General features: G+C 37.1%; 2 protein-coding genes across 2 annotated transcripts in view; both read left to right on the forward strand.

The window, feature by feature from the left end:
- LOC136676409 (neutrophil cytosol factor 4-like) overlaps positions 1 to 4,666 on the forward strand; it is a 41,830-nt gene extending 37,164 nt beyond the window's left edge. The window contains exons 9-10 of the mRNA XM_066653406.1: positions 792 to 857; positions 2,529 to 4,666. Coding sequence (XP_066509503.1) covers positions 792 to 857; positions 2,529 to 2,736 — 274 coding nt within the window. The 3' untranslated portion in view covers positions 2,737 to 4,666. The remainder of the gene's footprint in view (positions 1 to 791; positions 858 to 2,528) is intronic.
- Positions 4,667 to 6,756: 2,090 nt separating this feature from the next.
- Positions 6,757 to 20,943, forward strand: LOC136677384 (cytokine receptor common subunit beta-like). Its single transcript, XM_066654905.1, has 14 exons — positions 6,757 to 6,802; positions 7,201 to 7,355; positions 8,523 to 8,643; positions 9,545 to 9,714; positions 10,588 to 10,766; positions 11,092 to 11,272; positions 11,603 to 11,738; positions 12,154 to 12,353; positions 14,307 to 14,437; positions 14,811 to 15,000; positions 18,036 to 18,132; positions 18,637 to 18,706; positions 19,400 to 19,500; positions 20,580 to 20,943. The coding sequence occupies exons 2-14, from the start codon at positions 7,235 to 7,237 to the stop codon at positions 20,941 to 20,943; spliced, it is 2,061 nt and encodes a 686-aa protein (XP_066511002.1). The 5' UTR covers positions 6,757 to 6,802; positions 7,201 to 7,234.
- Positions 20,944 to 26,612: the final 5,669 nt, after the last annotated feature.

The raw sequence follows: 26,612 nt of genomic DNA on the forward strand, positions 1-26,612 counted from the left end.
AGTTGGTCTGTTAGTCTCACAAACTGAGTTTGCAGGCATTTTCATATCCAACATTATTTCTGAAACCAAATGAGTCAACATGTACTTTGTTCTACCTTTGCTGCATTAACAGCCTTTATTTTATGGGACAGCTTTACACCTGATGGACAATATATTGAGTTTACACATTTGCTGGGGTAATCAAACCTTGTGACTGTTTTTTAAACACGCTGAGCATTGCCACCGGTTTCTGTCAAAAGTACAAGCTTTGTGCTCTGTATTTATTTGTGTTTTATGTGGATACACCAAGTACAAATGGAGATATCATTATTGAAATCTGATTTTAAAAAACCCTCCTTCCACGTGAGCTTGCAAAATGGGGTGGGACAATTTCTGCAGTTATTTAAATATCTTTGTCATTTTTTTGTCCTGTAAAGAAACATGGTAAAAACATTTCGGAACCTACTAACTCATTACTACAAGCTAAATACTCTAAGGGGGCAGGAGAGGGTTGAGCTTGCTGAAAGAAAGAGAGACAGTAGAGAGAGAGTGTATGCAAAGGCTGAAAAAAAGGATACGAAACTCATGCTTGGTAAACATTGTTTAATATGGCATAAGAAGGTCAGAAAGTCATAAGTATACAAAAATAGCCAAAACTCCTAAGGACTACTGAAACTATTGGCACTGAAAAGCCAGTGTTTGGAGCAAAAATGTTGTGTGTGTAAATGGTATCTGTGAGAGGTTGAGGGTTTGCACTATATAAATAGTTAGATAAAATCAACATTACAAGTTTGTGTGTGTGTAATTTTCAGGGATGTGTGCGTTCAGGAAGATCTCACTATCCAGCCATCATACTCTGATCTCCTTGCACGCATGAGGTAAGACACAAAAATACTGACTCTCCTCTAAAAATAATGAGCCAGTTGGTCAAGTCTGATGGTTCTTCACTTTTCATTTTAAATTCAATTTATTTTTCCATTTCACTCCCCTTCATTTAATTTGCAGTTGTTCATTACTCTGTTATACCAATATGTCATCTGCTCATTTATTTCTCAGGCTTTGTCATCATCCGTATTATTTCATCTCTCTGGTGCTGTGTGGAGAGCGCTGTAATGGGGATGTTTCTTGTTATCATTCAGACCCATATTTTCTTTTTGAATTACAGAAAGAGAGAGAGAAGTGAAAAGGTCAAGCAGATAGAGCATCCAAAGAGGAAGTTTTGAGTCCCCTTGGCTAAGCTCCATAAGCATTTCTGTAGAAAACACACACAAACACACTCTTCTTGGAAGTCAACCTCACGTTTCTTTTTGGCTTTGACTGTTGACTATAATTTCCAAGAACATTGGTCTGAAAATTCTTTCTGTCCTTCAAAAGAATTTCAACATTTGGAAGTTGTTCTTATTGCTGCAACTATAGTACTATGGAATTCTCCAGAATATCTTACTCAGTGAGAAACTCATGAACCAATCATCTTCTAACATTTGATTTATTTGGAACAAAACCTTGAATTACCAATATAAGCAAGTTTATTATAATATAAACAAGGCAAGGCAATTTTATTTATATAGAACCTTACAATTAGCATTAAAAAAAGATGTACAGATTATATAAAATATTAAAATGCAGTGACCAAAGATGAAACTTAAAAGTAGTAATAAAATGCTGTTATTGAATTTAAAAAATAGCAATAGCACAGTAAATCTTGTGATAGTGATTTGAACTTAGCTGGAGTCCTTAAATAAAGCCAGGCTTACACTGTGCAACTATTAGCCCAATTGTAACCCAGATTTTCAGCCTGGTTGTGTCTGTGTTGTAGGCTTAGAATCAGAGGCTCAGAATCAGATTTTATGTCTTCAGATCCCTTTTCAGACCAGTGGTTTGACACTACTTTGCACATAGTTTCAAAGCGTAAACTGTTTGCGGACTCAACTCTGAAGTTCCATCAACAGCCAATGAAATCAAAGCATAAAAAAGTAAACACAAGAAGTTGATACAGAAAATCAACTTTATCCAACTATAGTCAAAATATGGAAAACTACATGACATTACATGGTGCTAGATGCACATGTACCTAAATAACCAATATTATCTTTACTAGAAACAACACTGTGCCCACATAAGTTATTAAAGCTTTTATACAGACTTTATTTAAACTTTTGGTCCCACCCAAAATGATGCAACTTTATTGTGGAGTCTGCTAGGTCTTTTCCTAGGTAAAGTGAGTCATGTTTGTTGGGATGTGTTTTGTTCATTTGAGCAGAAATTTTCAGCCATGTTAATTATTCCCTGTTGTCTCGTATGAGTCTGACATTTTTCCAGTCTCCTTAAAACTCAGCATTAAACATTTATGTAGTGTGAGATAACCAGTCTGTTTATAATCAGCTTTAAAAGTGGTGTAGTTTACTCAAGGCTTAAGCTGGCAATAAAGACTTAAGTTAATAAAAAATGAATGGTACATCAACACTACCATTTTATAGATTTTACCCTATACCATTTTGTATACTTCTAATTTTGCTCTCTCTCTCTTTTTTTCCCCCTCCTCCTTCCAGGGACGTCTTTCAGGTAGAGGATATTGCTCTTAACTACCGTGATGCTGAAGGAGATCTGGTGAGGATCTTGGACGATGAGGATGTAGCTTTGATGATTAGAGAGAATAGAAGCCTGGGGTCAAAGATCAAGAGACCTGTCAATCAGTACCCATGGGAACTGCATGTTACACTTTCCAGTGATCTCTCTGTGTACAACACAGAGTTCTAAAGCATGGTGTTGGTGTATTGTGCTAGCAAGTGTATGCCCTGAAATGTTCATATTCCATATGGATTTTGTTCACTAAATTAATGGGTTCACTGATGCTACCCCCATAAGGTATAAACTTCTCAGTATTTATGGTAGAAGAACAAAGTCTATGCTCTTTCTATTTATTGGTGGTACATTTCTCAGTGGAGGTTAGTTGAGAGGTTTAAAAATCCAGACATCCCAGTAGTGAGTGCCCTTAGTTTTGGCCCAAAAGATCATATTTACCTATTTCCAAATACTTTGACTGATGTTTCAACATCTAAAGAATGTAAGAATGTAAAGAATGTTAGTCTTGATTTTAATATTCTACTTACAATACATTGTATTTTTAAATACAATGGCACACTTACATTTCATTTGCACTGGATATCACCCAGTTGAATGTACAGGATGTTCTTTCCACAAAACACTTCACCTCTTAACTTACAGACATGAAATGGATTGAAGCATCTGAAGGTTTAAAACGTGCACTTTCAACAGGATTCCTGCTCTTGTCTTAATGAATGAGAAATGAGAAATAATTTTTATGAAATTGCACCTTGCTTTTTTTGTCACTGCTGATTAACTGTGAGTTCTAAGAGTTTAATTGTGTGTGTGTTTGCGAACCTGTGCCCATTTTGCCAACTTCTCTCTTTCAGTTCCTTTCTGCAGAATATTTGCCCAGCAGAAATGCTTTCCATCAGCGCTTTGTTTTCTGTGGCACAGAACATGTAAACACACACACACTCTCTCTCACACTCACTCTCTCTTTCTATCTCTCCCACATTTGCTATAATGAAAATAAATGTTATTCTTAAAGTAAATTTTTAATGAAAAAAATGTGAAATATTTAAATTTGTTAATACATATTAGATTACTGTGGATACCAGGATTTCCATGTCTTTTTAATTTTTATATAATGTGAAGAATAACTATCTGTTTTAATCATAATATATTAACAATCATTATCTATTTTAATTAAAAATAAATAAATGAATTATGATCTTAATGTTATTTTAATTTAATCTAATCTTTATGTCTTTTAATTTTAATTCAACATTTCTTAAAACTTGATTGTACTTTTTTTATCTTGATGATGCTTGAGTACTTTTGGTTGAGATAAACACTTGCCTATTTAAACTTTTAGTCCATAGCACGTTTGTGTTTGTAAGCTGAAGAGATTTTGGTTGTTATTATGATTTGTATTGGATGAATATGAATATAATTAATTACAGACTTCGTAGTTAATTGTATATTCATGTGATTATATTGACATAGTTAAACAAAACAGCATGAATGATTTCACTTGTGAAAGTTAAAAACTAAAGTAGTCATTCAGGATCAATTACTTTATACATATGTATTTTGTTACTCCTGAAGATCTATTATTTTTAAAATATATTTTAAAAAAAATCACAATTTCTCACAAGTCACAAGTCATTCCAGTTTCACTCCAGATTGCTGGTATCCCACCCATCACACAGGAACTAGGGAACAAGTTAAACTGTAACTTGTAGTTTACATTTATTTGCCATTGTACAGTTCTAGATGTTAATAGCATAGACAATTTCAGATGTTTTAATATAATTTAAACCTATTACAGAATTTATTGTATTTTTATTTATTTTTGCCTGTATTACAACTGCTGTCATAGAATTTTAGTCTAGTTTTTGATTGTCTAGCTTGGGCAATGATGTAAGTTAACACATATGTTTATCATATTCATAATTAATGCAGTTATATTATGATTAAAATTCAGCTCTAGTCAGCTGAAGTAACTTATGGGAATTTTACAAAATTACACCATGTATATTACATTCTCTGATTGTATAATAATCACCACATAATTATTAATGTTGCTAGTGTCTAATATTACTTAGTAATTTATCAGTGCAACAATGCCATTTTTGTGTCTGTTGTATCCTTAATAAAATAATCCTATGTAAATTCTGGCATACATAGTAATTATTATTTATTATCATTATTAATAATCAATTGTTTTCTTTAAAAATATATTATAAGTTCATATTGACCAAGCAATAATGATTTAAACAGCTTGGATTTGAATTCTGATTAAAAATAATTCCTTTACAAAGCCAAAGGCAAAACCTAAACTTTTTATGTATTTCAAGTTTGCATGAAGAAAATTTGTGCATGCAGTCTGGAACACATCTCTAGCCCTTGACATAATGTGCGTTTCCATGCTGGCCAATAATACGATCCTTGTTGGATTTCACCAGTTATATCATTTTTCAAACGGTCATGTGGAGAACATGTCATTTTTAAAATGTATATATTTATTTATTTGTGAACAACTTTTTATTACTTTTTGCATATACACACATACATACATGTCAGCTTCAGTATTTAACATGGAATGTATAAACCCCCCTCCCCCCATCTCTCAGGAGAACATGTTCTTATTAATTATATTGGGTAAAACCTGATATTGTATGTCAAGATCTCAGTTTTTTATTTATTTTGTTTTTATATTGTTTTTCTAAATATGCAAACGTACAGAAACCACTGGCTAAAGATGAGTTTCTGGGTACACCAATCAATTAAATGTTGAATAATTAACAGTAAAGTGCTCTGTCATAATAAGAATAAAATTTTGAAGAAAAAGCTGCATGCGATTTAAATTAATTTCAATTTTAAAATGGAAAATATAAACACATTGTCCAAACACAACTGCAGTTAAATGTAAGACTTAGTACCATCCAAGTAAGAGTATTGATTTCTTGTTTTTAATAAACATGCATCTGAAGGCCAAATAATGTTCTAAGGAGTTAGGCGTTATTTTTATAATCAGCTCAGCTTTAAGTCACACATTATGGCTACTCGCTTACTTGCATCTTCAATTTATTGCTAAGGTCGGAGGCATTCTCTCTCTACTGCAGATAGTGAGAACCCTGATCATATATTCATCACATTTAATCTTTCCCAAAGAGCTCTATATATATATATCCCCACTGATTTTCATTTTTCTCATTTGGACACATTAGCTGCTCTCCATACTTGGTTGATGAGCCAATAGAAAAGCTCCAAAATTAATTGGAAAAGTAATCTCTTTACATTAACCTGCATTAAAAGTCAAGAAAGTCATTGGCTTTTAGAGTCACCATGGAGACACTTGGAGATACATGTTTGCCTGATTATGCTGTTATAATAGTAGAGATTGGAGAAGGATTTTTTGAGGGGAAGCAGTTACGAAACTCATGTTGAAAGTAAGCAAATTTATTTATGAGTCTGCAAAATTGAAAGTTTCTGGGTCAACAAGACCCATGTGTAGGCATACTGGAGTGTGTGTGAGAGTGCGAGTGGGTGTGTGGTGGTAATTTATAAATCAGGAACTCAACAATGATCCTAAAGAAGAACCCCGTGGTTTGATGTATTTAGAAACTCAGAACTAAAGGTAAGTGGTTATGTGTGGGAGAGGATTTTTAATTTTTTTTATTCATGCTATTAAATATTCTGTTATTGTCTGCTGTACTACTAATATACTTTGTTCTGAGACGCCTTGCAGATATTCACCATTTATTTCACTATATTTTGTTAAATATCTTATAAACACAACACATTTTTAAAGTTAAAGTTAAATTTAATTGATTCCAAGCCTACAGCAAACACCAGGATGTTGCCTGATGAGGATGCCCACTTCACACTTTATACACATTTCATACTGATTTCTCACCCCCAGTATGTAACAGATAAATGGCATATTTATGTGTTACTTGAACAAACATTTGCTTACTTCATTAACAGTTTGTGATTGTAAATTTCAATAGGAGCGATGTATATTTTTTGTCTTTGAGTCTGAGTAGTTTTTAAATGTACTTCTATAATTTAAAATAGCTTTTTTTTCCATTACATTTCATGAATAGTTAAATGTACCGTTTCCTCAAAGTCACTTCATTTGCTCAAAGTTATTGCTCTTCTATTATAACTTATAATAATATACCACTTTGTATTTAAACATATGCATGACTGTATTACCTCTTTAGGTTGAGAATAGACTGCTGCAGTTTTCCACTTTGTCTGATATTGGGTGAGTTTAGAAACTGAAGCATTACTATTAACTGAAATTGTTGTATCTTTTTAATTATTTTTTCAAACTATTCTGATGTTTTCTGATAAAATGTTGAACATTGGTGACCATTTGGGAACATTTGAAATCACTTTATTTAATAGAGCATAGTGCAAAATGTAACAGCGTTCTTGAGAGTGATGCAGCTCCAGTACCTTTTGAGAAATGTTGGTGTGGTAGAACTGACCATCCAGTTTTAGTACCTGGTCACACAATTCCATTGTATAATGTAAATCCTTCTCCGATTAGCAGAAGCTGTTACTGTAAGGTGGGAAGGACTCACTATGGATAAACCTCAGGTCAATTTAAATAGCTGCAATAATAATCAAATGTTACTCCACCTCTGTTTCTTTTATTAGTGTCTTACCTGGTTAATTTGGTCATCTCAAGGGAATGGGAACCCACATTTGGTCCCTGAGGACTACACTTCTCGTCTGGGTTTTGTGTCCAAGTCCCTCTTTCCCATCAGGACCTGCAACTCCAACATGTCCACATCCCATCCTGTTTGCCCCTGGTAAAGTTATTCACATCCAAATGCAATCTCTTCCAAACTGTGACAGTTTTAAATAGCTTGTAAAGAGGAGCTTTGGCTGGCTGCAGGCTACAGCAGCAAAGCAGGGGAATATAGAGGTGAATTGAAATGAGGTTTAGCTGCCATAGAAGTACTACTTTACAAGAGACATCCAAGTCAAATGAGTTTTAAAAACCTCTGGCTAAAATTTGTTAGTGAAAATATGTGAATGCATTCTCTAAAGGGAAACAATTTTCTGCTATACCGTTTAAATTTATTTAACATTAAAATGTTTGTAAAAGTTTGCACAGGCCAATTTTTGTTAGGTTTTCTCAGTAGATTACCTTACAACAAATGAGCGCTAATTATTCTCTAATGTCATTTGAACAGGGCATCGTTCACAGCAATGTATTCACTAGGTTTAGACCATGCTTCACACAGACAGAGTATTAAAGTGTCTGTAATAATTTTATTGAAAATAAATGCGTTAGGTGGAAGAGATTGTATATTTAATGGCTCAATATTAACACGGGAGTTGCAAGCAGTCTAAAGACATTTTGATTTTGTCTTTGTTCTAATTAGTTTGTTAAAACTGGTGTCTATGACACAGAGCTCAGAAGGGAACACATGGTCTTGATAGTGTAGGTCAGTGATTCCCTAACATTTTTTGAGCCCCACTCTCCAACACACAGTGCTCTGACATGCTATGCCCCACTCCAATTCCTACACACTTTAGGAACCACTGCTTCAGGTTTTGTTTGTACTATCCAGAATAAGAGATATGGATATATTTCTCACTTTAAGCGGAGAAATGGCAGAATAATTAATTAGGATTGTTAAAATCACTTACCTGCTCCATATCCACTTTACTGGGTTTAATAGTTTCAAATGTTTATTTAGCTGAGTGTTTATTTAAAAAAATGAAATGCACTGGACAAAAAACTTGTGTCTTCAGAAGGACACGTAAAACCATCTTTTCACTAGAGGGTAAAGTAATTTTGGACCATTCATTTCAGAATTGTTTACAGAATGTCGATGGCAGCAGTTTGTTTTTTTGTTTGACTTTTTATTCAAAATGTCAGAAATGCTAAAAGGCTTTTGTGACAATATGTATAATTTTCATTGGATCAGTACTGAATATCTCACTGTTTATGTTTTGCTCTTTCCCAGCATCGCCTGCTTTGGAGTCTTTGGAGTGCCGTAATGACTATTCTACCAACATCCACTGCAGCTGGACAGAAGTCTTGGACTTTCCTCTTTCTCTCTTTCACATGGACCCAGATGACCACACGTAAGAAAACACATTTTCTGAGTTTTCTCAGAATTTTGAGAATACCTTCCAGTATGCAATATGCAAATTGAAGTTATTTTGATGCTAGCTAGCAATACGTATTTCATTAGATTTTTATAATTATTTTGATGTTTATTTTTTTGCTTATATATTAGCATATATTCCAAAGGACTGCATGCTGCCTATTGCATATACTGTACATATTGTACTATCTTTAGAACTACAAATAAAAACATTTGTAGTTTTAATTACGCAAGCTTGGATGCTTGAATGTTTTTTGATTTGTTCGGTTTTGTTTTAGTAGAAGAGTGCGGCCCTCAAATACAGCTTTTTAGATAACTGTAACTGTAAAGATAAAATGTTCTAGTGTCATATGCAGAGTAAACAGGTTGTAACAGTAATCAATTTAATTTTTACTCTGCATTCCTTCTGTATGACAATAAGGGAGTAGATTATATGACTATTGCACAGGCTGTATAGTGTTAAACATACAAAAAAAGCTTTTAAATTATAATATGTTTTTGTTAAATATAAAGTATTCATTTAAAACAGCTGATTGGCTAGAGCACTACAATTTTAGGTTATGTTCTTGTGGGAAAAATCCACAGAAATGTGGCCTGTGCATTCTGTGCATGTTAATGTTCCACTTTCAAAGTTCAGCTTGAAAACCTGTGTGTGTATGTGTGTGCTGGGAATCTAGAGCTATAATCACAGAGGAGTTAAAACCATAAACTATTATGTATTAAATATGTAGACCCATTGAATATGTATAACATAATATAAGATTGTGTCCAACCATAACATTATGGCTAATTTGGACCTTCTATTGTGAAGACAGTTAATAAACTAAACACTATGTAGCCCTAAGTTGATACTATTTTAATGTTTGTGTTGAAAACAGTGTGTCGCCCTGTGTCCGTGGTCCTCTGCTGGTCCAGAATGCTTTAGGGTGGCTGCAAGTTCAGTGTCAGTACAATACCTCCTTGTTCGCTATTGGATTTGATGATGTGTTTTTCTTCCACACTCCACACTCTCCTGGTCTCTCCAGAGCCTTTAACCTCAAGCAACATGGTCAGTAATATTTCAACACTAACTTACACTTTCTCTAGATTTAAAGTCTTAGGTGGATTCTTGAGCAGTAAGACCACCCTGTTTTCATCGCTATTGGACCGCTGCTTTGGTGTTTGATTATATACTGTGTGGACACTCTTTATAATTAGTGAACTGTAATCTTGATAGGAATCCATCAGCAATAAAGGGAACAAACTCTTTATTGATAAAATTGAGTTCAGAAATGTTGGATGAAAAGGTGTCCAGAATATATCTGGCTTCAAGACAGGTGCCTGTAATGGACCCAAAGTTCACAGTTTAGAAACCAACTGACAAAAACTCTCCAAGAGGTTTTAAGCTGCGTTCACACAGCACAAATCTCATAGATTCAGACTTTTTTAGATCAGAAATCTATATCTGATCAGTGGCAATGTGACTGTCTAGATGGCCAGATCAGAAATCATGTGATTTGACATCAATCTGGCCATTGAGAATGGACTCAATCTGGCCACTGAGAATGGTCCAAAGCATTTTGCTTTTACATATTTTACTCATAGTCATGTGGAATAAAGAAAAGGAGTGATGCAGAGCTGCAGTAAAATACCAGTCCGGCTTCATTCTTTCATTTTAAAACTTAAGTGCTTTGGATGAAACAGACAGACATTTCCTTCTGGAACAAGAAGTATCGTACATTTGCCCTGTGGGTTAGTTTAGGTGTGTGATCTGTTCAGACTGATGTCAGATATAGGTCATATTATATATACAGTGTGAACAGCAGAATAAAAAAAAATGGTTTGGGCCACTTTTACCTGCTGTGTGATTGTAGCCCTTGTGTATGCATTTAATGAAAAGTCTAGTTTGTCTTCTTCTGTTAACACTGCTGTAATTATGTAGCTAGAAGGAATTGTCCCCATGACATCACTGGTGATGGCCAGACACGTTGTTGGTTTGACCCTAAACCCACCTGGGTATCTCTGACACCTGAACCCAGGAATTCAACTCTGATTCCTGATCCCTCAGATCTCCGTCTCCCCTATCCACCAAGCTCTAAACATCCTAACAGCAATGGGAATGTGAGTACCCACTGAGGCCTTGACCTGGGCCTTTTTTTTCTATAGGAACATCAAAAAGACTTATATTCAACATTTATATTTTTTTTACCAAATTGGATCCTTTATTTTTATCCACTAATGACATAATTAGTGTTAAAGAGTTTTTATTGTACATGTAATTGACATTAGATTTTCATAATTTACATTATGAAATTTCATAATGTAACAATTTCATTGGCTGTTTATTTTCATTCTGGTTCATATTTCCTTTTTATTTATTGGTTCATATGTGGTAAATAAAGGTTTTTACTTTGCTAATCTGATATTCTTACCTGTTTTTTTTCAGTCACTTGAAGAGGAGAGATCTGAATGGAGTGAGGAAGTTAGGGCGAGGGGGCTGATGACAAAGAACGAAAGAAAGGAGAACAGATTGAGGGAGGAGGGGACAGTGGATCAGTTCGAGAGTTCTGGGGCTGATTATGAGTCCAGTGGATGGATTCCTGTACTGTTCAGGAAGACGGACACAGGTGAGAGAAAATGTTCACTACAGGCCAAAACTCAAGCGATAACGCTTTAAGCATAGGATACTAGGCATACTAATATTTATGTTTGTTGGTAATCCCTGATTCTTGCGTCTTGGCTTAAGTTGTGTTTGCATATTGTTTTGAAATACGTTTGTAACTGAGGAACCTTTTTCAATTAATGTGACATCACCAGAGGTGGAGTAGTGAGACTGAGCCATTACCTCGCAGATGAAGCAAGGGAACGAGAATCAATTTGGGCTTGGTGTATGGTGCAACAGAACAGGGTAAATCCCTGTGTGTGTGTGTGTGTGTGTGTGTGTGTGTGTATGTTAGACAGCCTCCCAGGTCCCTTTAACCTGCAGTGTGTGTATGATGGAGAGTGGAAAGTGAAATGCAGCTGGGAAATGAAGAGAGAACTGACACAGGTCATCCTCTACAACCTGAGCTACCGCATGCACCCTGATACCCTGTGAGTGTGCATGTTCCAGTGTCAGATTCCTTTATTTATTCTTTATTTTCTCATTTTATCATATTATCTTTCATTGCTCTCTCTCTTTCTCTTTCCATTTTTGTGTCTTTATAACTTATATAAGTTTAATCAACACATCACACTGAAATATATACATGTATTTAGAGCTGCCAAACCATTACAATTATGAATTGCGGTTATATTTTACTGTAGTTAATTATAATGAATTTTATTTGTCTAAGTTGTTATTTGTATCCCCATGTTTTTGCAGAATATTCTCCAGAATTATTAATTATAATTCAACCCTGCAATCTCTAGATGACAGGGTAATTTTTCTGATTTCTCATGATTTTCTTCACAGATATTGTGTTTTTCCATTGTCTTTCTGCTTTGTCTGTCTCTCTCTCACTCTCAGATCAGAGTGGTGCTGTGCAGAATCAGAGGACGGTAGTAATGACAATAAAGGAGATGATGATGGCAATGATTATGATGATCCCAGTGAAGATGATTATGTTGTAAAATTTTCTTGTCTATTCTCCGTATCTGAAGCTGACCTCCTTCTACTCGATCTCAAACCTCAGCCACGAACCAAGGTTGTCCAGTCTTACAAACACAGTGAGTATCAACTTGTTTTTATCGATTCAATTTGCAGATACCCAGTATTAGTGAATTCAGCTGCTTTAAGCTCGACACAGGTGTACATTTGTAAACAGCCAGCTTGTATAATCTCTATAAATAGATCATGAAATGAAATGGGCCATCCTCAAGCAGCTGCACATGAGCCTGCACAACGTCCAGTGCTACACTTAGACTAGATGGGTATTAGGCCACTTGGCATTGGGCTACAAAGTAGTGGAACACTGTAGAGCTCCATCTAGTAACTCTGGGTTCCAGAACAAATAGTCCATTATCAGTACCTGGGCTCACTAATAGAGTAGAACCTGTTAATGCAACAACAAGGCGGAAATATTTTTGGATGAGGAGGTGTCTACAAAAAATTGGGCACTTGGTGCACAACCCAATTCCAATGAAGTTGGGACATTGTGTAAAACATAGATAAAAACAGAATACAATGATTTGCTAATTTTCAACCTGTATTCAACTGAATACACTACAAAGACAAGATATTTAATCTTCAAACTGATAAACTTTATTGTTTTTTGGCAAATATTCCCTCATTTGGAATTTGAGGCCTGCAACACGTTCCAAAAGAGCTGGGACAGCGGCATGGTTACCACTGTGTTACATCACCTTTCCTTTTAACAACACTCTGTAAGTGTTTGGGAACTGAGGACACTAACTGTTGAAGCCTTCTAGGTGGAATTCTTATCCATTCTTGCTTGATGTACAACTTAACATAATGCGCCACACATTTTCAATGGGAGACAGGTATGACTGCAGGCAGCCCAGTTTAGTACTTGCACTCTTTTACTACGAAGCCAAGCTGTTGTAACATGCAGAATGTGGCTTGGCATTGTCTTGTTGAAACAAGCAGGGACGTCCCTGAAAAAGATGTTGCTTAGATGGCAGCATATGCTGCTCCAGAACCTGTATGTACATTTCAGCATTAATGGTGCCTTCACAGATGTGCAAGTTACCAATGCTGTAGGCACACATGCCCGTACCATCAGAGATGCTGGTTTATGAACTTTACGCTGACAACAATCCGGACAGTCCTTTTCCTCTTTGGCCCTGAGGACACAATGTCCATTATTTCCAAAAACAATTTGGAAATCTTCCTTTACACTCATTCATGACTCTCACCTGTTTCCAATTAACCTGTTCACCTGTGGAATGTTCAAAACCGGTGTTTTTTGAGCATTCCTCACCTTTCCCAGTCTTTTGTTACCCCTGTCCCAACTCTTTAGGAATGTGTTGCAGGCTACAAATTCAAAATGAGTGAATATTTGCAAAAAAACTATAATGTTTATCCATCTGAACATTAAATATCTTGCCTTTGTAGTTTATTCAGTTGAATATTGGCTGAAAAGAATTTGCAAATCATTGTATTCTCTATTTTATTTATGTTTTACACAACGTCCCAACTTCATTGGAATTGGGGTTGTATTTACAAATATTTTAATACTATTCTGCCCTGTGAAGGACTGACGCCCCCTCCAGGGTGTATTCCTGCCTTACGCCCAATGCTTCCAGGTAGGCTCTGGACCCACCACAACCCTGAACTGGATAAGTGGTTACAGTAATGAATGAATGAATGAATGAATAATACTATTCCAAACCTAACATAAGGCGAAAAAGTTTTTTAAAATTAATGGTAAAAAAGGAAAGTAAACATAGACTGAAAGTACTACAAAACGAAACAACTGAAGTTACAAATGAGTTTCTGTGGTAATTCAAGTAGTGAATAAAATCTTACAGACACGTGAAACTTCAGCCTCGTACAAAAACATACTGGTCCACCTTAAAAGACACAGAGCTTCTGAATATAAACAAACCAGAGAGAACAGCACTTCCCCCAGACATTGCCTTTAATTCATGTCATCATTATAAGTACTAATGTTGTTTGTAGTCATTCACTCTCTCTCTCTCTCTCTCTCTATGTTTTAGTTGAGCCTGTAGCTCCAGTTGGTTTAACTGTTGAAGTAATTGGACAGGACTGGGTTCTTAACTGGACTCTCCCCAAATATAGAACTGTACCCATCACCTCTGAACTCCGATACTGGAGCACAGACTCACCTGTGAGTAATAGCCTGGACGTGTCAGTCTCCATGGTGTTTGTGAAAGATTCTGACAAATTTGATGGACAAATAAGTTAAATTCCAATCAAAACATGTTATTGTCAAATTTGTGAATAACTTCTCAATATTTATTCTGAAATGAATGGTATTATTAGTGGGTTTTTCATTCTTTTCTGCACTACCAGCCTTTAATGTTTTGAGAAGACTTTACACTAGTTACTTTACTTTTACTAGTTACTTTTCTTCCAGTGACTTATTTTGTTTTTCAAGTTTGCACACATTATTTCATTAATTTCAGCTTTCTGAAAAGTTATCTGTATGTCTTTATGCTTTCTCTCTCTCTCTCTCTCTCTCTCTCTCTCTCTCACTGTAGGGGGATATACAGACTGTGCATCTGCTGACTGGAGTTAGTCTGTTTGTCCTGGCAGAGAGTTCTCTGCTCTGTCCAGCACATTATTTGGCTCATGTTCGCTGCAGCGTAACATCCCGTTCAGGTCGAGGTGCTCGATACACTGGATATCCCTCAGACTGGTCTGAACCTGTTCAGTGGACAACACGTACTGGTGAGAGCAAGATCATCCCACTCAATGCCATACACTAATATCCACGTCATTCTATTCCATATTGACCTTATGATTCAGTAGATCCAGTGACATTCAGGGGAAAAATATGTACGCTATTGTTTTGCAAACTTTTGATAATCATAACCATTTTTTTCAGCATTTTTCATGCTGAAATCCACAAAAACCTGAAAATACACAATACACAACTACACAAATAGCACTTTGTAGTTATACAATCACAAACTGTAGTCCACATTTTTCTCTGCATACTTTCTTATCCCCATTTCACAGATCAGACACAGCAGGGCTGTTAGAGTTTTTAAATACGGTGCCCTCTTTGTTAGGCACACCTGCTCTGTCTGTCCAACTTGTAGATGTAAAGTCAGAGAGAGTAGCTTATCAGATGTTGCACTGTTGGTGTTGGTTGTATTTTCGTCCTTCATCAATTGACACAGGATGCTGCCTACAGGACACTGTTTGCTGGATATTTTGTTTGGTGGACTATTTCTTCAGACACCGAAGGCTTTAAAAACTCTAGCAGCACTGGTGTGTCTGATCCACTCATACCAACACTAAGCACACCATCACAACACCACCAGGTCAGTGTCACTGTGGCACTAAAAATGATCCACCACCCAAATCATACATGCTCTATGGTGGTCCTTTGGGGTTCCTGACCACTTAAGAACAAGGTGAAACTGGGATAAGAACATTTGCAGAGCAACAGACTCTCTGTAGACTCTAATTGTAGAAGTACAAAGTTCTACTGTATGGTCAGTATGGACAATAAGTGTACATACAAGGTAGGTGTTCCTAATGCAATGATCATACAGTGTATATATTTACTACAGATATAATACATATTAATTACACAGATCAACCACCTTCTTAATTCTGCACTCATGCCCTCAGATTGACTCACCATACAGATGCAATTTGCAGTTCTAAAATTACAGACTGTAGTTCACCTGTTGCTCTGCATACTTTTTCACATGTAAAGTTAGGTTTAGGCTCAGGGATAGGTGGACCTCAGCATATTTATGGAGTTTTTGTGGAGGGTGATGGTTGTTGATTGCAAGAAAGGGAGTTAAATGATAATCTAAGGTTGTCTAGACTGAAAGTTAAACCAAGAATGTCTAGAAGTATGTCGATTGTCAAAGGAAAACATGTACAAGAATTTTTTTTGATGGTGTCACGGGGACGTAAAGAGTAGACTTACGGAGACGGACACACTCGCTACAACACAGATAGTTTAATAAAGATCAAACAGACAAACGAACTTGATGAGAAACACGAAATAACATTACATAGAAACCTAGGAAAGAGCAGGCAACAACACTACAAGACTGGGGCATGAAACAGGCAGGAGACCGAACAAGTAACGAGAAACGAGAAACGGGCTAGAGAAACGCACACTACAATGACAATACAATACAAACGAGTAGGAATGACTACGGCACGACTTTACAGGGAGAAGGAAGGAAACAATACAATACGAACGAGTATAACAACACAAATGACCGATAACAGGAAGTGAGTGAAGAGGACTTAAATACAAGAACTAACAAGAAACACCTGACACAGATAACGAAGGACAAAGACAAGGAGGCGGAACCAAGGTGGAGCTAGGGTGGAACAAGGGCGGAGATATGAACAATGATAGACAGAAAGAGCCACAAGGAAGGGGAAAACAAACAAGAAAGTGCCAGGATGTGACAGATGGAAGGAGGAATGATCCCTACACTACTGGAGAGACCAGTGAAGAGTCTAGGTAGATGGTATAGTGCAGCGCTAAACGATACAGAACAAATTGTGGGACTAAATGTTGAACTGATGAGGGCTGTTATTAGCATTAATAGATAGGGTGCCTCAGTGTTTAAGTAGCATGGTGTGGGAGAGGGGTACTGGAGTTACCACTCACAAGTTTAGTTGAGGAACTTAAATGTGCAAAGTTGAGTCGTGAGATGATTTTGTCAGGATCAAAAGATGCAGTGATAAAAGCAGCAATGCCAATCACAAAAACCAGAAAGTAGTGGAATTCGAAAGTGGCCGTGCAGGTAGCCAGGGGCTCATTAGAACTAAGAGATGTGATTGGCCAAGTACAATACGTGATTTGTGGAAAGCTTTTAGTAAGGCCACATCACCAGAGAGAAGGCAAATGATGACTAGTTTTATTCGGGAGCAGGATGAGGAGGCAAGGCGTGCAACAGAGGCATCACAGGCAAAACAAGACCAGTGGCTTCGATGGGAGAATCTAGAGAAGTGGAAGATTTCCTGGCAAGACTGCAAAATCTTGGACAGTGGGTAGGTGAAGACCCTAGTTATGGATTATGTACAGGGGTTGGCACGCTGCAGCATATTCTATCCGCTAGTAAAGATGGAAGATGGAAATGCACTGTAGAGGTGCTACTGGGATTTTTAGTGATGTAGCATGTAAAGTTGAAATGGAACTGATGGCACTGAGTATGCATTAATGGTGCCAGTGGGGCTAGGCAAGGGAGGTCAGTGTGGATTTACGGTTGTTGATGGTAAAGGGTAAAGTAGGAGTGTAAATCTGGCTTGGAGGGGTGTGGGTCTTGGACACCAAACTTCACTGTTGAGCCTTCTGGAGGTGTTGTATGCTTAATTCAGTGAAACACCATAGAGAGGAGGTGCCTGCCTAATGCCCCCTGTGAAGAGCTAGTGATACAGTGGCTGGCTGGGTACTCCTGGCATGGGCTCAATGAGTGACCGTAGTTGTTAAGGATAGCTGGTTGCTGATTGGACCATAAATGCCCACAGCAACCTTAGTGTTGGGGTGTTGGATTCAACAGGAATTTTGGTGGCTGCAGGCAGGAAGAGCGTGTGGTGGGCCCTATGTGAAGCTCTAATGGATTGAAATAGAATAGTTTACATCTTATCTTGTGTATGATTATAATTACATACACTTACAGAAGGAAGATGGAAACAATTCAAACAGCCATACAATTAACTATACAATTCAACAATTCACCCAACCAGAGCCATAAAGTTTTGTTTTGTGTCTGTGTTTGCAGCTCCTGCATCAGGTGCATCCCGTGTGTATTTCCTCCTGGCTGCGAGTGTTTCCATTACAGTGATTCTGACATATTTCACTCTTCTGACCTTCCACAGGTGAACATGGGAACACTCAAATACACACACACACATACCATGTTTCCATGGTATCAAGGGACATTACATAAACCTCCATTTATTTTGTGGAGAATGAATCTAATCATATTATCCCTATGTGTAACCCTAACATTAACACATTTTACATTAAGATTTTTTGTCCCCATAAAGAAAACAAGTCACAAAAATGTGAGTGTATAAATAGATCACATTACTCACAACATGATGAAAATATATCGCACGTACAAGGATTATATCATATTGTGGGGACTGAAACCTATTTACACACACACAAGCCACACGCACATGGTTGCTTAACCCTTTGAGTTTGTTAAAGTGATAAGTTGTGGGTGTGGGGGGTTTTTTGGGGGGTAAAGTGAAGAAAGTGTTTTAGTTTTCAAAGACATGGTAATTAAAGTTGTTTCATTTTTTTAAACATGACCTACTGTTATATAGTATAGCTTTTCTCTGAGAAGTGTAAATTATTCTCCCTCTCTCTCTCAGGAAGGTGAAAGTGTGGGAGGTTTCTCTCCCCTCTCCTTTTCAGAGTAAAGCGCTGAAGGCAGTCTGCCAGGTCAGTTTCTCTCATTTCTTTTTTCACACTTCTACACGCTTACAAAACCTAGAGTGGTTATTTATATGCAGGGTTACTGTATATAATAATATTATGTAAGTCTATAATCATGGGGTGCCTTGGGCTTTTCAGTACTGTAGAAAACATGAGAATTTGAATCAAAACCTTTCACACATTCTTCTTGAAAATTAGAGGGTGTGGGGCTGTCTAAGCAAGTGGCTCCATTTTCTACAGTGCCCCCACCTTTTGCAAATAAGCATATTTTCAAGCACCCAACCCCCTCAAACCCCACTCTAAAACACAGTGCTGAAATAAATTCTTGGTGGTCATCTCTCTCTCTCTACAGATGGTTCTCCCACCATCACTCAGCACAATGCTAGCAAATACTGTTGTCTCTTGACAGAACTGATCGGCAGTTAGTGTTCTCCTGAAAGCGTGTGGAGCTGCAATGACATAGTTTAGCAGCGGTGCTTCATGTATGTCTAAAGAAATGTGGTGCACTTCACCCATTTTGGGTATTATGTATTTGTGGGAAGCATTATGTTTTTGTGGGAAAACAAACTAATGGGTGGAACTGGCAATGAGTAAATATGTGGTAAAAGACAGGATAAAACAATAGGTTTAAAAATGTGTTAATTAAATCAGTAGGATCAACCCTGTGTAAGTTTTAAAGGCTTTGCTCTGTCTCAGCAGGCTCATGGCTCACGGCTGCCGTCCCACATAGAGGTGGACAATCCCTGCATGAGTGAAGTGTGCGTGCTGGGGGACATTAAGCAGCTAAATCTTTACACACTGTGAGTTGCTAGAAGTCTAAAGGCTTGTGTTATAATTTAATCATTTAATTTAATAAAATGTATCCATTTACACAGCTCTGCAGGAACCACAGGTGCGTGCAGGCATTTGACCCATAACTTTTAGAAGTAATGGGGTGACCACTTTTTGGGATAAGTGGTCACCCCATTAGGATCAAGTCATTAGGATAAGACAAACTGCTCCAGAGCCACCCTCAGGACTGACCTAGAGATGTGACTCGGCCGAGTCTGACTCAGAGGCATAATCAGTTACATTTTGATTTAATTTTAAGGTGCAGATCATTGGATGCAGCTCACACTTATCTTGAATCTGGTAAATGTTGTAAATGTGAAGCACTAATTAATGTCATGATTTATGTTAGGGCAGGGTATATTTGTATATAATAATATAATAATAATAATAATAATAATAAATATCTGATCTGGAGCATTTCTTTCTGCTGCTAGGAAACCGTTTACAGGTTGAAATCTGAATGGCTTATATAATTTTAGGGCAATGCTAATGATTTTTCAAAATTCTTGCAGAATTCAGTCACTGAGAATCAATTGTTCATTGAGACTCTAATCTCTTCACAGTGGTCATGATAGGAATCAGCATAAATACAGCCATTTTATTTACTGTCCAAAACCATGCATCTACTAGTAAATTGTTTCAAACTACTTACTCATGCTGTAAGGACATAATTCCAGATTTCAGGAGCATTAATTTTGCCCCACAGCTTTTGGAGGCATGGTGCCATACCTGCCCATATTGAAATACAGTATATATGGTCAATCAGCCAAGACATGGTTTGGTATCTAATGTCTGTATTTTTTATTTTTATAAGTTTAGTCATCAAACACATTTCATAGCTAATAGTTGTGCTTATCCAGTATCCATTTACATTAAACCTGAATTTTGTGCAGCTTCAATTTTCTCTATTTAATTTACTCTTTGTATGAATTAAATAGCAAACCTCAAATCTTCAGTTCTGTAGATAGTTATTTACAGTGTAGGGAACTAACTGTCGGTTGGGGACATGTTACTTTAATGTGACTTCTTTTTTTCTATTACCTTGTAGTGAGGGTGAATATGAAGATGTTACAGCGCCCTCCACTGCCGACGGCCCTTCACCACACTGGCAAGAGTCTCAGGAGGAGGCCAGTGTAACTGAACTGCCCCATTTAATTGAAGTGAACCAGGAAAAAGACAGTGGCCCTTACCCTACGTTTCCATCATGTTTGTCTGTACACCATGGACTTACGCAAGTTCGTGATGGCAGATGTATGCACCTCAGCCCTGACTCACGTGATGTACTTCAGCCTTGCTCTGAGGGGTATCAGCAAAGTCCTGGGTCGAATGGCGATACACCTCAAGACAACTTGCTGGACATTTGCCTGGAAGATGTAGAAATGAGTGGTGGATACATGGACTGCCCAAAATGAAATTATTTGATCATTTCTGGCTTTTGTGAAATTAAAAAATAAAATAAAAATAATAATAAAAAAAAAATAAAGTGGTGTAAATACTTGGGGGAGCACACTGTAACCCGGCTTTCTAAATTCTTCAGTTGACTTGTTTGTACACAGTCATATGCAAAATTTAGACACCCCTGATCAAATGACCTGTTATATTGATTTTAAGTGACAATAAGTAACAATATCTTCTACAAAAAGCACATTCTACTCATTTTAGTACATATTTACTGTATATTTAACACGTCCAAAAATATAAATAAAAATGTATGCTTTTTGATAAAATTTCCCCCAAATACATATTAGATACAATATTTCTGGATTTATATATATATATATATATATATATATATTTAAAATGTCTTGTTTAAGTATCAATTCCGTTCCAGTCCCTAATTTGTCGCAGTCCTGCTGTTCTTCACTAGATGGCAGTGCAACATTATATTACTCAAAACTAAGCTTTAAAATGGGGGCTGACGTTATTAGTGTAAAATATAAATAATAATGCTATAAGTAAGTGTTTGCCTAATTACTCTAAATGTAAATATATATATATATATATATATATATATATATATATATATATATATATATATATATATATATATATATATATATAGAGAGAGAGAGAGAGAGAGAGAGAGAGAATAGTATTCTCTCTCTCTCTGTGTTTCAATATATATGGGCCCTGATTCATCTGAGATGGACTCCACCCAAATTCAGCAAAGTCATTACCTTTTCTCTTTACTTCTACCAGAGTACCCTTTATGACCTTAGAAAATTTGCCCTTCCTTTCTCGCTCCCTTCCCTCCCTTTCTCTCTTGCTCTCTAATTTACTGTGGAAATGTGTACAGTGGAAATGTGTTCTATGGTCAGACAAGTCCACGTTTCAGTTTATTCCTGGGAATAACAGATGTTGGATTATATGTGCCAAAAGTGATAAAGATCATCCAGAGACATACTAGCATCTGAGATGAGGTGCTCACAGCCTGGGTGATCCATATATGTATAAGATACCACTGATCAAAGAATTATGTTGTCATTTTGGAGAGACCTATTCTACTGTCAAGATATGTTTTTTGCAGGAACTCCAGGTCTGTATTAGCAGGAAGATGTCAGGCCTCATTGTGCAGCAGCATGGCATTGTAGACAAGGAGTGCATGTCTGCAGTCCAGACCCATCTCCTATTGAAAATATATGTTGCATCATGAAGAGGAGAATCAGATAACGGTGACCAGAACATGTGGAACAGCTCAAGCCTTGTATACAGCAAGAACGGGGAAAAATGCCTCTCTCAAAACTACAACAATTAGTATCTTCAGTTCCCAAATGGTTAAAATAAATAAGATAAGGTGATGTGACCCAGAAGTAAATATGTCTATGGACAATTTTTCAGTTGCCAATCCACCTACCAATGTGTTTTTAAGGACCGTGGGAAGAAACCCACACAGACATGGGGAGAACACAACTCCTCACAGACAGTCACCCAGAGCAGGACTTGAACCCCTCCAGGTCCATGGAGTTGTGTGACTGCAACACTACCTGCTGCGCCACCGTACTGCATCCCTGGAAAGTGAATTAACAAATTTCAGATTTCAGTTTTAATTGAATTTGTAGAAAGTGTAACAACTTTTCTGAAGGGAATATATATATATACAGGAACAGCTGTTTTACCTGCATATATTTCTGTGTATCTGTGCCTATGTTTGTACACCAAAGGACTTGAGTAGCACTTAAGTCACTCAAAAAGTGACTTTAGACTTTTGAGTCTCGCCTTTAAATGACTCGAATGACAGAAAATATATTGAGAGCATCTCTAATGTGTGTGTGTGTGTGTGTGTGTGTGTGTCTGTGTGTGTGTGTTGTGGGGTGGGGGGGTGGGATTGTATTCCTTCACTCATTAAGTGAAGAAGCAACTAGAGCCATCGTTTAACCTCAGAAAGAGAGAGTGAGGTATAAGAAAGAGTGAGAGAGAGAAAGAGAGAATCTGAGAGATGCGAGAGCAAAATGGTGAGAGAGAGATATGTCTCTATCACTCTAAAGAGTGATAAGAGACAGATTCCCTTTCAGGCTACAGCATTTGTAAGTGCTACACACACACACACACTCACATACACAGGGTAGTGTGCATAAGCTGTGTCACGTCAGGGAGTTAAACCCCAATGCTCTAGATTTTTTTTTCTGCTTGTTGCGCACCTGGAGCTGGATCCTGCGCCAAGCCTCATACATATGTGTTATTAATCTCCATGACAACACCAGTGCATACTGTCCAAATCAGTGTGGTTTAGCAGGAGGTGTTTTTTTTTTATGTTTGAACCCCAGTCTGGGTGACTGTCGTGGGTTAGGAGCAAGGCCAGCTGTGACAGCTGAGGCATCACCTGGGATCAAACCGGTGCTCTCTCGGGATAGGACCAGCACTGAATTATATCAGACCTTTTTTCAGAAGCTGAAAATTATCATCGCTGTCCAATTAAAAACATGAATCTCCATTTTTAGTTTACTACATCATTTGAATGCTGCAGCTGTGCTTCACACTGTGCGAAATTTTCATGAACCAATAGAAATGCTCCAAAATTACTTGGAATCAAATAATTGAATTTTAAATTTTATTTATTTATTTATTTATTTTACATTTTTAAACTTTTTACATTGAATTCCATTAAACTTGAGAAGGATTTTCTTTCTACTGTGATGTTACATTATTTTTCTCCTCATTCTGCTACACTTTGGGATACTTTATGGCCCCCAATGCAAAGAGTGCAAAAGTGTTATAAGACGCATAGATTGGTCTGTGTTCTTTAAGTGCTGACCATGTCCATTATATTCTGAGAAAAGTGTATAATCATATAATTAATCATGAAACTATAATTATCACATTGCTCAACTCTACTATACACAAAACTCTTAAGTTACTTGAAATATCCAAACACATGGACATTACATGTTTTTACATGTCTCTCTCTCTCTCTTTTTTTTTCACTTGTCACATCTGATGTGTTGTGGAACAGATGTGTATGGTGAAACTCCAAGGATTTATTACCTTTCTCTCCTCACCTTCCTCTCTCTGTGTCCCTCTCGCTTTCTTTTTCCAAACCTCATTCCATTTCATCTGTGTGCCACTCAACACACTCCATCTATGTATCTATTCTTTCATAATTTATCATCTCAGTGCTCTTAATTTTGGAACGATCTTTCTTCCTTTTCTCTATCCCCCACATGTCTTTACACTTATGTCATATAAAGCTGTGTGCAAATGTTTGGTCATCCAAAAATTAGTAAATTATTTTAACCCTTTTAACTAGGGGTGCACAAAACAGTACCATTTCCTCATCTTTTCCACTTCTATTCTTTTCTTCTCACTTTTCATCTTCTCGTTCTTGAGCACAGGCCATAGCACTTGACTCCATGCTTCACAGTACTGCTCTTTCTCTCCCTTTCTGGCTCACATACCCTCTCTCTCTCTTTCTCGCTCTCTCTCAAACACACACAATGGGCTGTATTGATAATCAGGGTTTGGAAGAAGAGTATGGAGTAGACAGAAACAAGATTGCTTTTTTCTCTTTCTCTCTCTCACTTTCTCACTCTCTCTCTCTCTCTCTCTCTCTCTCTCTCTCTCTCTCTCTCTCTCTTTCTGTATTCTGTAACTACAGCAAACATATACATTTTGTTACATTATATTATTATATACATTACTGTTTTTTGTCTGTCTTTTGGCCTCTTGGCCACATGAAAATGGCATATAAGGTCACTGAAGACTGAGGTTTCCGGAAACACTGTCCAAGCTGGAGATTTTTGAAAATGCTGTTATCACTGTTCTCGTGTGGGCAAAAAAAAACTGAGGTTTTCTAAAACACTGATGCCACACAGCATGCCAGTCTCTGGCTGAGATTAAAATACTTTCTCACTCCCTATATAGTGAACTACATAAGTAATTAAACTACAATGAACATGCAGCTACCAGATTTTGGTTTCCCACATACGAATAAATATAAATAAATATATCTAATGTTGTACTGGAAATACATAATGCACTATTAAGATCTAAATTCAGTACTTTCATGCTTTGTAGTGTTTTGATGTCACTTGACACTTGATGTAAAGACAGCATGATAATATTGTATTATAATACAGCCGTTTTTTTTTTTAGTTTGGATGAGTATTTCTTTAAAAATGAAGATGTGAAAATCTAAGTTTTGGACCATGCTCAGTGCCAAGTGTCGGACAGTGGAGTATAGCCCCAGTATAACGATCATTGTAAGACCATAGGGGAGTTTTATTTAAAAAGTGTCAGGGCCTGAGCACTCAGAGCTAAAGTTAGTGTGTGTGTATGTAGTATTAATATCTCTCTTCCTCTTTCTTTCTTCCCTGCTCTCTCTCACTCACTCTCTGGCGGATATGTTGATAGAGTAGGGCTCTTTATATAGCCACAAAGAGACGGATGGGGACCATTTTGTGTGTGTGTGTGTGTGTGTGTGTGTCTGTGTGTGTGTGTGTGTGAGAGAGAAAGAGCCAGACACATTCATTATGTCCAGGAGAGAGGCGATTAGACGCAGCGCTAATGATCACTTCATCACTTCTAATGGAGCTATCACAGTAAATTAGAGAGCGAGAGAAAGGGAGGGAAGGGAGCGAGAAAGGGAGAGCAAATTTTCTAAGGTCATAAAGGGTACTCTGGTAGAAGTAAAGAGTAAAGAGAAAAAGTAATGGAATTTGCTGAATTTAGGTGGAGATTAGAATATTATCCGACCACAGGTTTGTGGGCACCTCCTCATTCAACAGTTGTTCTGAAATCAAGGGCATTATCCAATACTTTAATCCTCTTTGCTGCAGCTTCTACTCTTCTGGGAAGGCATTACAGTAGATACTGGAACATTGCTGTGAGGATTTGATAGCAGCCCCATAAGAATAAGTGAGTTTTTTGTACTGATGTTGGTATTACTGAGGGTTCAACACTTGGCTTTGAGCATGGTGACCTCTAGCTCTTGGGCAGTTCTTCCAATGCATTCCATTATATTTCTATGTTTGTACGATTATACAAGCTGCACTTAAGAGTAAGTAATTTGTTTATTGTAAGGAGTGTCTACAAACCTTAGCATATGTAGTGTATATTGATATTCTAACATGTTTATATTTTAATATTGCGCACTGAGCTCTGAGAAAGGAGAGTTAGGGGGAGAGGGAGAGCAATAGAGAGAGGACAGAAGGGGAGGGGTGTGGGTCATATAACGGAGCACAGCTGACTGTGCAGATGCCACAGTAGACACTTTCTAAGATAATAACATCAGCCAAATGACCTGAGAGTAAAGAGAATGAGAGAGATAAGGCAAGAGACAAAGAAACACTAAGTACGCCACAAGAGAAAAACAGCATTAGACTATAATTTTCATCTTTTACAATCTGAGAATCTGCAGCTTTTGTTTGTACATTTTGTCAGGGGTTATTCACAATCGAGGGCTGTTCACAACAACGCAAACAGTACAAAAGTGCCTTACCCCCTAAAAATAAACCTGTACATAGTCACTGTGGTTTTCATCAGAAAGAGGGAAATGACAGCAAAGTGAGAACTAAATGAGGATGTTCGTTATTAACTCAATGCATTATCTCATCCCTGTGGTATTGACCTTTTATTGCTTTCACAA

This window comes from Hoplias malabaricus, chromosome X2 (genome assembly GCF_029633855.1).
Source record: "Hoplias malabaricus isolate fHopMal1 chromosome X2, fHopMal1.hap1, whole genome shotgun sequence".
NCBI lineage: Eukaryota > Metazoa > Chordata > Actinopteri > Characiformes > Erythrinidae > Hoplias > Hoplias malabaricus.

Coding starts and splice junctions, on each gene's coding strand:
- LOC136677384 (XM_066654905.1), top strand. CDS start 7,235: ATGGGAACCCACATTTGGTCCCTGAGGACTACACTTCTCGTCTGGGTT. Junction 11,739..12,153: donor CGCATGCACCCTGATACCCT/GTGAGTGTGCAT, acceptor TCTCACTCTCAG/ATCAGAGTGGTGCTGTGCAG. Junction 19,501..20,579: donor CAGCTAAATCTTTACACACT/GTGAGTTGCTAG, acceptor ATTACCTTGTAG/TGAGGGTGAATATGAAGATG.